The 12,502-nt window shown below is 41.0% G+C and overlaps 1 protein-coding gene across 4 annotated transcripts; it reads right to left on the bottom strand.

Moving 5' to 3' along the window:
* Positions 1-535: 535 nt before the first annotated feature.
* Positions 536-11,878, bottom strand: CNOT8 (CCR4-NOT transcription complex subunit 8). 4 transcript variants are annotated; one of them, XM_035105736.3, is made up of 9 exons: positions 11,707-11,878; positions 11,209-11,303; positions 9,459-9,648; positions 6,442-6,623; positions 5,075-5,268; positions 3,767-3,928; positions 3,095-3,239; positions 1,853-1,963; positions 536-1,654 (listed from the first exon to the last, which is right to left on the bottom strand). In XM_035105736.3, exons 4-9 carry the CDS (start codon positions 6,556-6,558, stop codon positions 1,505-1,507), a joined length of 879 nt encoding a protein of 292 aa, XP_034961627.1. In that variant the 5' UTR covers positions 6,559-6,623; positions 9,459-9,648; positions 11,209-11,303; positions 11,707-11,878; the 3' UTR covers positions 536-1,504. The 4 variants fall into 4 exon arrangements, with proteins under 4 accessions (XP_034961627.1, XP_088518162.1, XP_034961626.1 ...); XM_088662036.1 differs by having other exon boundaries at positions 11,209-11,296; XM_035105735.3 differs by lacking the exon at positions 11,209-11,303.
* Between the last annotated feature and the right edge of the window lie 624 nt (positions 11,879-12,502).

Raw genomic sequence — 12,502 nt, 5'->3', positions numbered from 1 at the left:
CACTCATCATTGCAGCTATCTTACACCAGAAGTGGGATGGGGAATAAAAGGGGGGGGATGCATGGATGGTGTTAATTGTAGTACGCATATCAATTAACCTTGAGTATAAGGTAAGGCAAGATATCATATAATGGTAGTGATATCCTTGACCTCTCTTCAGTGTACCATTTTCTGTAAGTACAGTTGTACCTTGGTTCTCGAACTCAATCCGTTCTGGAAGTCTGCTAGACTTCCAAAACGTTCACAAACCAGGGTGTGGCTTCTGATTGGCCCCGGAAACAATGCCGACAGCCGAAATGGATGTTTGGCACTTCTGGGTTTGTGGCATTCGGGAAGACCCCCCCCCAAATATCCTGGTGCCCAAAAAACACTGTATCACTCATTGGCTAAAACTACTGAAAGGGGCGGCTAGCTTATCTCACAGGAATCAAGTTAGCAGATTAAAGCATGCTGCCAGCTTTGCTTTGTAGCTTTTGATCTAGAAGACCTTTTTCAAATACAATTTGAAAATTAGTGTGGAAAAAGTCAAAAAGTCTCATGCCTTAAGAAATTCTTTATTTTACAAAATTAAGAACCAATCATATATACATGAGCATTTAACTGCAACTAGTGAATACTTTTACATAATGGGGAGTTAAGTTTGTTAAAAATACCACACTATCAGGATTTTCTCTCTCCCTCAAACAGATTTTGGTTTTCAAGATTGTATGAAATTTGCAAAACTATTAAATGCACTTTTAGTCTGTAACCATTTAACAATTTTGGGTTGTTCTTTAAAGTACTATAAAAGGGACATCTAAAAGCTGAACTAGCCTTCATTGGTAGGTACGTGTGATTTTATCCATTTACTGAACAACTTGGTAGAAGGGCAACTTGGAATTAATTTTCGGTCCACATTGTTATTGTAGTCTCAATCATGCAGGCAGTTTTGATTCTATGGTAGTTAAGATTAAGCATACTGCTCTATGACACATGGCCCGGCAATCTAAAAGGAGAAGCTAGCTATAATACAAGCCAGCACAACCCTTACGGCTGCTACTAAGATGTAAGCGTCTCATGCATTATGTCTCCACCACCAGGGCTGAATGGATCACTTTCACAGAATTACTTACACAAAAGATAAAAGCTAGCAGAGGGCTTAGGAACACATCACCCTCACAGAGAGCAAAACAAGGTTTAAAACAAGCTTTCAAAAGCTAAATCTGCAAGTGCATATGAGAACTGCAGCACTGCTGAAAGTTCTGAAATGTGCGCCTTGCAAATTCAGTACGTTTTAAAAGAAAACAGAGGTATATACATGGTAGTTTGTATCTGTTTTTACTTAAGAGCATGACTCTACCAGCCATTATGAAACTGCTGATTAGAATCAGCCAAGATTCATAGCAAAGATGTCTTTTGCCCTCTGTAAAAACGCTAGTTCTTCTGCCATGTGTTTGAGATGTAACACTTTAAAGGAGGAAGCTTGCCTCCATGGACCCATGTTCTGTTGAACAGCATTCTGTTGTCACTGCTGCAAATTGTTGATAATAGCCAGAAGGCTCATTTTCTCTTGAGCTGCTTCTACATCTTCACTCTGTTTCTGAGCCACTCCCGTACCAAGGCCATAGAGTCTCCCACAGTACTTTGCATCATCAATTGTGTCCTCAAAGAACAACTGCAAAACAGAAAGAAAAAAAATACATGTCACAAGTTGATTCATACGGTCATTTCAGCAGTGACTGACCAACTGCAGAAACCATGGAAAGGGAAATTGTGCCTAGTCAAAGGAAAGTTGGAGGTGCCAAGGTGGTTAGAATTTGCTGGCAAGCCACTGCACACTCTTACTATTTGGTAGGAGGCAAGACACGCCTACCTCTTTCATTCTGAAGAATGCCATCCCTGTGAGTAGCGAGTCCGATCCAGCTTGGTGCTGCCGTCCAATCCGCTGTAAATCTAGCTGGTCAGCAACTTCCTGAAGGCCTCCCTGCAAGAGAGAAGAAATCATACCTAATCCACCTTGTCTTCTCTGCCTATGACAATTTGAGAGTTCACAGCATTTCAAATCAAAGGCCAAGGGTTAGACTTGTATCTATTAATAAGGTTAACCTTGAACAATAATTTATAGTTATACCAGCAAGCTTTAGAAACTACAATACAAACACAGAGCTATCAAACAAGTTCAATTTTGCTATCGGCATATCTTAGTACATGCCTCAGTATTGGCATTTGGACAATTGCCTCCAAACTCAATTCGATCAACCATTGAGTCATAAATTTAAGTGAACAGTAATAAAAGTGCAGTTCCCAAAATGTAAAACAAAAAAATTTCTAGAGGTTGCCAGAGGCCAGTCGCGAACTTCTTTCAGAGTACCACATCAGATCACAGGAAGACTCCTTGTAACACCAATGTGAAAACAGCTTGGTGAAGGAGGCATATGTGCACGATGGCTCACAGAGGAAGGAGCGAGTGCACACTTCTGCAATTTGTATTGAATGACACCATGGTACAGTAGGTTGTCACTCACACAATGGGTTTTGATTTCAAGGAGTATGTGACACTGGTCATCAAATAGGCCAGTAGCAGGGAATCTTTTTTCTGTGGGCCATATTAACAATGGCTGAGGCTGAGTCAGCTCTTTTTCGCCATCATTGTTTTCCACACCCTATACCCATCTCAAAGAAAGCATAGAGACAGCTTGGTTTTATCTGCTTTCAGCTGTCCCCAACCCCCCACCAGCTCAGTCTCTCTCTCTGTCCCTTCTTCAGCTCTATTCAACCCTCCATTGCAGTTACCAGCCCACACTCCCTCTCAATGCAAGGAAGATTTCCCCACCCCAAAGCTCATCTGCTCTGCTATCAGGGAGATTTGGTGGTCGGCTTAATAGGAAGGAAGTGATGGGAAACTGTGAAGATGCTGGTCGTGTACCCAGCCCAGCAGTAAGATGGGAGTTGCAATTCAAACTAATTCTACTATTATTATACAGTACTATTTATTATTTTAAAAGCCATAAATCTACCAAATAATCCATATTTCAGCTCACTTTGTTTACATCTATGCAAAGCAGCAACCAATGTACCTCAAATTTGGCAATTACTGTAAAATCAAGTATTGTACCTTCAGGTTTTTGCAGCTCTTCATGAGGTACTTAACGTCATATATAGATGGAAAGAAAAGGTTCAAGATATGAAAGAAGTCATGTTCTTCTTCTGGAAGCCTTGAATCTGTCAGAAGTTTTACCATATAACCGAAGTCATAGCCACTGAGGAAGAAATGGTGCAAAGACAGATCAACCAATGGTTTAAATGCATTATTTTCAAACCTGGCTGGTACTACTAAAATGATGTTACTAGGAGATATCCTAGACGAGGCAGTTACTATAAAGTACCTTGAAGCTAAGGTAGTCATTATTCTCAACATTAATTAACAGTACACGCTCAACGCTCAACTACTGCAGATTTCTGGCAGGGAAAGAACATTTCACAAATAGGGTCTATTTGGAATTCATAGTGAGTCGTACATTTAATTCAATAAACCAGCAAGCACTTGAGTGCTGGTAGTTCTGAAAACTAAAAACAAAACAATGCTTCACAGAACTGTAGGATTGGAAGGGACTCTGAGGATCTTTGTTCTGCAGGGGGCCAACTAATAAGCTTATATTTATTTGCAAAGGGCACAGAACAGTGATGCAGAAGACTGTAAGTTTTATGGGATATGCAAAACTACAAGCAAGCATAATTTTTTAACAAAAGTGGCTAAATGTTAGAAGTGAAATGCTATTTGACAAACCTGTGAAATGAAAGCCACTTGACATTGTCACAGAGCACCACACCAGAGGTCATAAGTAGTTCAGCAAAATGCAAGGTATCAATCCCTTCCTCTTCATGCTTCTGAAACTGCAGTCCAGAGCTTGCAAGAAGGTCTATTGAGTCTTGAGAATACATATCTTCCCTAGTGAGAAGGGCAAATAAATGTTATACATCAGGTCTTCATTGTGCCTAAATGGATGCCTAAATGAATCAATGGAACTTTTATAATATTTATTCCCCTCCTTTCCCCCCAATGAGGCTCAAGACAGATTCCAGATAAAAACAAGAACCACTAAAAACACAGGAAAAGTCACTTAAAAGCAATTAAATATTGATAGAATTAAAACTATATACATATATAAAATCAGTTTAAAACATGGAAATAATTACAACAGAAACAGAACGGTACTAGCCCTTTCTTTAAAAGCAGTCAATTCCCAAAAGTCTCATGGAGCAAGAAAATCCCCCACCCCACTTCAGAAGGACAGAGAGAAGGGAGCCAGTCTAGCTTCTCTAGGGAAGGGAGGAGCCACCAAGAAGGCCCTCTTCCCATGGCTCCACACAGCATGCCTGAGAGGGTGATGGGCCTCCCCCTATGATATCAAAACCCAGGCAGGCTTGTATGAGGAACAGCTGCTATCCCTGTGCAAAGTGAGAGCACACTTCCAGACTCTCCTCACTGGTGAATGAGAGAGAAAGTCCACAAAGAAATAGGAGATTGTGAGTGTGTAAGTACAAACGCCCCAAAACATATGAGTAAATGCAGGGCAACTATGTGTACATTTACCATTAAAAAATGCCAGCTTCTTGCCATATATTTGGGGTAAAAAATGGAAGACATTTTTGTTTTGACAATATTTTCCAGCTGGAAAAAAAGTATCTCCTTTAGGTTTAAAAACAATAAACATTTGCCTTGAACTGTTTTTTTGTGCTGCTTGTATGGCATATTCGTAAACTACCATGAGAAGCATGTAAAAGGCGATTTGTAAATTAACAAGTTATAATCATACTTACAAGAAATACTTTTTCCTGATTAGGGTGAAGGGCCTGTCTGTTAAAGACTTAAAGCGCAAGAGACTTTAAGCCCTAGGTTTAAAAGTGATTTTTAATAACATTTTTACAAAAAAAACACCATCATTCTATGCTGGCACATTCATTTGAAACATAACCCCTTCATATTGAGATGGGATTTTTTCCCTAGCTGGCAAGAAGCTCTTCTTTCTATGTAGGAACAAACAGCCTTTCAGAGCAAAACTGATTCACACATCCCCCAACTTTGAAGACTTACGTAAGGTTGAACTTGAAGTTAAACTGCCATGTGTTGATCCCAGCAGGGTATTCGCCTTTCTCATTTGTGAAGGTCAGGCCTAGCTGGATGATTTTCAGCAGATCAACATTGCATCGGAGCAACTGGTACTGATAGTCTATAGAGCTGCGAAATTCACCTATTGGTCGAACAACAACCCCAGGAAACTCTGTGTCCTAGAAAAACAAAGGAGAAGTCCCTTGTAAGTTCTATTCACAGATATAACACACCACAGACTATCCCCTGAATTCTGCAGTTGCCGGCTTCCTGGCATCAGCATCACAAATGGTTAAGCACACACAAAATAATGCCTATAGCCAACTGCAGTTTCTCTTTTTGTGGCCCTTTTCCTTCTTTGGGGAAACATCTGGCCCTCCCCAGCCATTCTAAAATGGGAGATAAAGTGAGAAAATGCCTGCACCACTACAACTGCATTGCCACTCCTCCCCCTGGATTCAGAGGCACATGGTGATTCAGATGCCCTTGGCAGCTGTTTTTCCAGCCTGTTGCATGCAGCCAGCCAGCTTTGCTGCAAAGCCCAATCTGTACAGTCTGCAAAATGAATCCTTTATGTGCCATTGCCCCTGAATTCAATGGAAGGACTAGAGATAAAAGGTGACTGCGAGGGACAGGGGACTGAAGAACAACAGGAATGCAACAAGAAAGGTTTTCTTCGCCTACAATTTAAACTGTAGTAGTCCAATTAGCTTAATAAAAGTAAAAAAAGCAAACCTCAGACTGATTTGAGTCCTGCTCCCCCAACTCTAAGCCATGTTCCAGAACATGTGAACTGTTCCTGACTGTTAAATACAATTATTCAGTTTGCTTTCACATAGGATTTGCAGAAACTAAAGAGGAAGGGACATGACTCTTTCGCACATGAACACTACATATTTTCAGATGCAGGAACAGAAGAACCTCTATCTTGGGTTGTGGTCACTTGGTTAACTAGAACACTATTTAATCTACATGAACTCTACAATCTTTTAATAGCTAGGCTATGGTGCACACTAAAGGCATATTCACATACCATGTCTTTTATCAATCTGAGCTGTCATATGAGTTGGCTGGGAAGGAGCTTCTGTTAGGTTTAACCTCATTGCAAAAGGAACTTTGTACTTGCTTATAGCTTCATCCCCTACAGCTTCATCCCCAAACCAATGAAGCTAGGCATTTGCTCATCTGATATCTCAATCTGTATAAACAGACACTGAAAATCTTCCTAAATTTTCTCAGGTCTTATATCACATCTACCGATTAGCTGAACACACTAATTTAAGCTAAAATAACTCATTTGTCTACATATAAATCCTATATTTCGAAAGTTGAATACTGGAAGACATATTTACCATTGCAATGTAGCTGTAGCTAAGAACTATTTCCCGAATTTTTCTCATTTCTTCTTCTAGATTATTTGCCCATACTTCACAGATCACCTGACTGTTTTCTGCAAGTGCCGCTGGCATCCTGAGGGATTTGCACCACAATCACAAGAGCAGGGCGGGAGCGCCAAGATGTGAAGATAAACCACCTTAAATATGAAGGGGAAATGACAAGTGCTTATTCCAGCATGATATTCATTACAGAAATAGTATGGGAGAGCAATCTTGAAGCCACTTGGACTCTTCCAATGACCTCAAATATTCCTCTGCAGTAAGAGAGGCAAATGGGGAAATCCTTCCTATTGGCTTTTTGCTTTGCAAATCCTGTCTTGAGGATGTGTTTGTGTATCAATAGGGTGTGACCTTAACCATCACAAAAGAATGGCCAGACTTGCCCAGGTAATGCAATCAGTGACCATTAGGGGTCCAGGCAGACAAAATTTCTGCTGTAGACTGCCTCCTGTGATGCTTGTGGTGAGTGGTGACCCTGCTGCAACAGTTTATTTCCCTTTAATAAAGATCAGGCTTACTAGCTGCTTTGCTTCTCAATATACTCTGGTTGGCCTCTGTTATTTCCTCCTACCGATAGGAAACCATCAAGGACTCTATACGGGCTCCAGAATACCCCATAAGGGAAAGGGAGCAGTTTTTTCTTATAACAATGCCCCCTTTCCCCCCCCCCTTTACAAATGCCACCCCATAAACACATGGTAGCAGAAAAGGTTGTTGCCATAAGCTGTTCTCAGCACAGACTCAAACTTATGGTATAAAAACATTTGGCTTTGTACCTGGGCCGATGCATTGCTATTGAAGTAAAATTTAAGCTGGTTCCTATGAACCCAAAGAAATGGATCCTGACCCAGGGAGAGCCCAAGGATCCAGGCAAGCAGACGAATTTAAGCGTCTCCTGCCCACCAAATAACAGAGACCAAACCAGGACGTACGAAGCAAGGCACTTTTATTTTCGCTGTTGCAACAGGGTCCTTCCTCTCACGCAGGAGAACAAGGAAAGACCCCAAACAAAGATGTCTTGCCCTTAAAAAGAAATTTGAAATTGGTTTCAGCCCACCCCCCAGAAGCATCATCCATATGTCACAGAAGGGGTGTAGCCCAAGACCCCCCCTCCCTAGATTCACCATAGGTACATCATGAACGGGGAGGTCTGGTGGCAGTAATCTGAGCAGTATGGACCCTGCCCCCTGCCCCCAAAACCTAATAAACAAAATTGAGAGATATTTACATTTCCCTGTTTCCCAGCCAAGTTAATCACACCCTTTTGTCTGACACCCAGGAATCAGGATGCCAGGGATTATCACTTTAACTCCTGAGACAATGAGAAGGTTCCCCCCCACCCCCCAACTTCCTTGCAGAGGAACACCTGGTCAGAGAGAGAGTCAAAATGGTGTCAGAAAGGCCTGTCTTCCTGTGCTGCTTCAGACATGTGCCTGTACTGTACATTCATGTACATGTTTTATGAACAATTATTATATATATATATATAGCCCAATCTGCAACAAAATTCATCACCCAGATCTATTTTTGCTTCGTATTATTCCTTCTGCCTGCTTCTCTTTTCTTAAGTCTTAACTCATAAGGCTAGAAATGTTCAACCCCCAGTCATCGGAGACTATGGGAATTGTAGTCTCAGAAACATCTGGAGGAGCACATGTTCCCCACCCCTGATGTAGTGATGGCCACCACCTTGGATGGTTTTGTTATAAGAATTTTAAGGTCTCAAATATTGAATGAATAGTCATAAATGCAAACATATATAAATATATGAACCACATGTCTGAAACAGTACAGGAAAGAAGTCCTGAAACCATTTTGACTCTCCCAAATTTCTCCCTGCAAGGACGAAGGAAATGGGAAAACCTCCCCATTGCCTCTTTGCTTACAAATCCTGCCTTAAGGGCATATCTGTGTATGAATAGGGTGAGCCTGTGACCTGGATTCATGAAATTAAGTATTTACCATCACAAAAGAATGGCCAGACTACAAAAGTAATGTAATCAGTGACCATTATCATCATGGGTACCCATCAGTCAAAAGGAATAGATATTATTAGTCAACCACAGAAGTTTGAAAAGGTGGGCTCCAATTGCGAAAATGGTCACCAGTCAGAAGAAGAAAGCCTATGGGACTCTGTCAGCCCTCAGAAATAACCCTCCTGTTAGAAATCTTTGTTTTCTCTGGGAGTGAATAAGTTTAGTACTTAAGGTTTAAAAATGTTAAGAAATGTTTTTCCTGTGTTTAAATTGGCCTTAAAGCTAACATCCGATCCAACCGCTGCTTATATTAAATGTGCAGTTTAAAAATGCAAGCTTGCTTCAAAGTTTTTGTGTGAGGGAGCAATGTTTTCAGTCTGATCAACTCAAACATGGCAAATATTGAGAAATGTGTATATCTACCCTTTTTTCCTACAATAAGGAGGGAAGGATGAAAGAGAGTTGTGACTTTGAAAATGTTTGCTTGGAACTTTGAAAATGTTTTGCTTTCTAAACTCCATCTAGAAGAATGTCCATGGTCATTTTGAAAAGGAGTCTCTTAATCCCAGTCTCTTTTGCCATAGTTTAGCCTCTTGGTATACTTAGTGTTTCCTGCTGCAAAGTGTAGTTGAGCACAAGATACTTTTACAAGTTAATATGCAGTGTCTGGCTTTTATCAGCCTTAAGTAGATCTCCTTAGAATAAAAGGTTTTGAAAAATCTTTAAATTGTTTGTAAGGTTGAGCTTCCATGTTGATGTCTCCATAAGATTAACTCACACACAGTCTTCCCTTTTAAAATATTTTCCCCCTCTTGTCCTTGAAGGACATACTCCTTCAAGGCTCCATACATTGGCCACAGGATGTTCTTTTTGAGCAGGCATTGTACACAATTCTGCCACTGCATACACATTCTCCAATGTATCTTGGATATTACAATTTAAATAGATCCATTCCACACAATGCAGCAATCGGGCCTTAAGTGTTGCAGCACTTACCTTTTGGAATTTCCTTCCCTTGAATATTAGACAAGTTGTCTTTTCAGTGAATACTGAAGACCTTCTTTCAACAGCCTTTCAAAGTTGAGATCTTTTCCAGTCTGATTTTGTGCATATCAGATCTGTTGTTAAGATATTTTTGAAGATATTTTTGCTGTTTTGCCTCTTGTTGTTTGCTGCCCAGGTTCCTCTGGAAGAAAGGAAAGTATATAAAATTAATAAATAAATATGCATCTTGACCAGAGAATGTACAAAAAAGACTGTTAATATATGCACATTCCTAAAAGACTGGTGTTTAGTTTTTAGAAAAAGAAGTTCAAAATGCACATGGTATGCTTCTTCTGCACATGGAAGGCTGCTTCTACCTCCTGAAAAAGTCCATTGAAAATCACTCTTCTAGAATAGGAAAAGAGTGTTCTTTCAAGATCATAAAAGACCGGGAAATGTCAGGAAGTCAGTTATGTATTTGTTTTTTGACCTTTTGTTTAGTGTTATTTTGTTATTATTTGAGATATTGTTTAAAGTCATTCATAGGAAGATAAAACATTGTAGCTTTTATTGTGTTTTATTCTGTTATTAATGTATGATTTAATATAAAGAATAGTTGACATGTATATGTTATGATCAAAGATTATGTACAAATTGAAGTGAAGAAATAAAGAAATTATTTAATTTTAAAAATATGAAAATCACTCTTCTTTCTTACTATGCAAAGGCAAAAGACAGAGAACTTGAGAGAAGACTATTTATACTAGGTTCACAGAACAGGGTTATTCAATGTGGCCAAGTTTGTAGGTGGCACCAATTATTATTTTTAGTACTGAACACCAAAACAGATCACAAAGCATTTCAAAAGGATATTTCTGAATGGAGTGAAACAACAACATAAGAATTGGCCTCCACAGTCACTCACTATTAGACCATATTCATGGAAGACAATCTTACTCAGCTACAAGTGATCGCCAAAGAAGACTAAGGCAAATGAAGTTCATTGTTAATAGTATGATGAACTTTGGTGCAAAAAATATCAGTTTCATATATATACCAATGGAGGCTGAACTGGTAGTAACTAACCAGGAAAAAAATATATCCATTTAGAAAAAGAAAGATGAAACATAGTACAGGTTTTTAAAAACTAAACACAGTATAGAGAAACTAGAAATAAAAACACATTTCCACCTCTCTCATAATAATATAATGTTAAACTATGGACTTCACTACCACAAGATTGTTGATGATATTTACTGTACTTCCAGTCTCAAGGTCTAGTAATAACTTTGGCTTCCTCTCTTAAGGGGCTATATTTCACACTATTTTGTCTAGCCTTTTGACTATGAAAACTTTAGGTTTCTCAAAACTGCTTGTTGTGAAATAAGGATTTTGTTTCATGCCTGTTGCTCTGAGTGTCCCTAAACACAACCAAGTGAACGTTCTTTTCATCATTTTATATGAATCTGCCAACACCTTTTTCTAATCACAAGTAAAAAAGGTAAAATTATCTACTCTAAAAACCATGCCATTATTCTGAATATTCTTCTTGCATTTCCTTATTTATTCGTTTACCAGTACTTTTCTGCTACTATTTCAAGTCCCCCGAGCCGGAGCACAGACAGGAGGGAGGAAAATATCAATTTTCTGCTTAAATGCGAGGCCGCCTTCGATCTCCGCAAGAGGGAAGGAAGCCGGGGTTAGAAATGTAAGAAAACAACGACGAAGAAACAAATCGCCTTAATAAGCACAATATTCTTACATGCAAGAGAGTCTCGGCGAGTTTTGTCGCGACGAAATCCAGATCGACCTGGACTATGTGAACTTCGCAGCAGAAACCTCGCTCGTCCCTGATCGCTTCCAACAGAGAGGGAATATTCTCTCTCACGAAAGAAGCATTTGCAGGACAACTGTGTGTTTCTCCACCCGCCCTCTGCGATGCAAGAAAAACCTCTACACACGGAACTTGAGGCCCTCGCCTCTACGTGTCTTGCGCGGGAGGAGGTGGAAACGTCGACGCCACAAACCCGAGGTGCTGAAGACCCTGCTCTGCCTTCCCCACCTTGCGAGATCTGTAGCCACGCGAGGGAGAGCCGAGGGTTTTAAAAAAAAAAACCCACCCACAACCAGGAAATCCGGTCTGCGAACAAAGGAGCTTTCCCGCCCGAGACCCTCGAGAGGCTCCTCCCCCTCCCCGCCCTCTCTGCCCCCAACTTCCCCCCGCCTGGCCTGAGGCCTAAAGGCGAGTCCAACGCCTCACCAGGAGCGCGGGAAAACCGAGCGCCGGGCCGTTGCTCCTTTCCGCCGCCTTGGTCTTCCTCTGGTGGGGTCCCTTCTAGGCTACCGATTTTCCATCGCTCGATGGTTTGCTGAGCTGGGCGTCTTTCTCTCTCCCTCTCCTCTCTGTTTTTCTCCCTACACGCATGCGCTCTAAGTGAACCTTCCTGGGGTAGGAAGCATCCGGCTTTCCGTAAGAGACACCGGAAAGATGAAAGAGAGCGCCCTTTTGCGCGTGAGCACAGCCGGCAGCGGCTCCTCCTCCCCTCTGTGTTCCAACTGCGCCTGCGCCTGGGAGGCGTTGGGTACACTCGTTCTACAACGTGTGTCCTGTCGAAAGGGATGGCTGAGTTTTATTTTATTTTATGCGTTATGGAGCAGGATTCAACGGCGGCAGCGCCCGCCCAGAAAGGAGGAGAGGCAGCTATGAAAGCGATCGAGCTGTTTTGTTTTGATTTTGGCAAGCTGTGCTTAAGCGACTGAGGCAGCAATCCGAAAAGCACCCTGGTTTGGGAAGAATAATAAGCCCCCTTGAACCCCGTGGGATTCATTCCCATAAGATTTATGCCCGAGTGAGCATGCATGCTAATGCACCATGACTGTAATGTTAAGCACACTTGAGACCTGGTTCTGGACTTGGAAGTAAATCTATTTCAGGTTACCGGGAGTCTTTCCCAAGTAATTGCATTACTGTACAGTCTTTAACCACAAAACAAGTGCCATTTTGAAACCATAAGGACTTTGCTTCCAAGGTAAAGTGGGATCATTGTGCGAAATAG

The sequence above is a fragment of the Zootoca vivipara genome, chromosome 2 (genome assembly GCF_965207765.1).
Source record: "Zootoca vivipara chromosome 2, rZooViv2.hap1.1, whole genome shotgun sequence".
In the NCBI taxonomy this organism is placed as follows: domain Eukaryota; kingdom Metazoa; phylum Chordata; class Lepidosauria; order Squamata; family Lacertidae; genus Zootoca; species Zootoca vivipara.
Note: the sequence above shows the minus strand (reverse complement) of the source record. Positions and strands in the feature narration are given on the sequence as shown.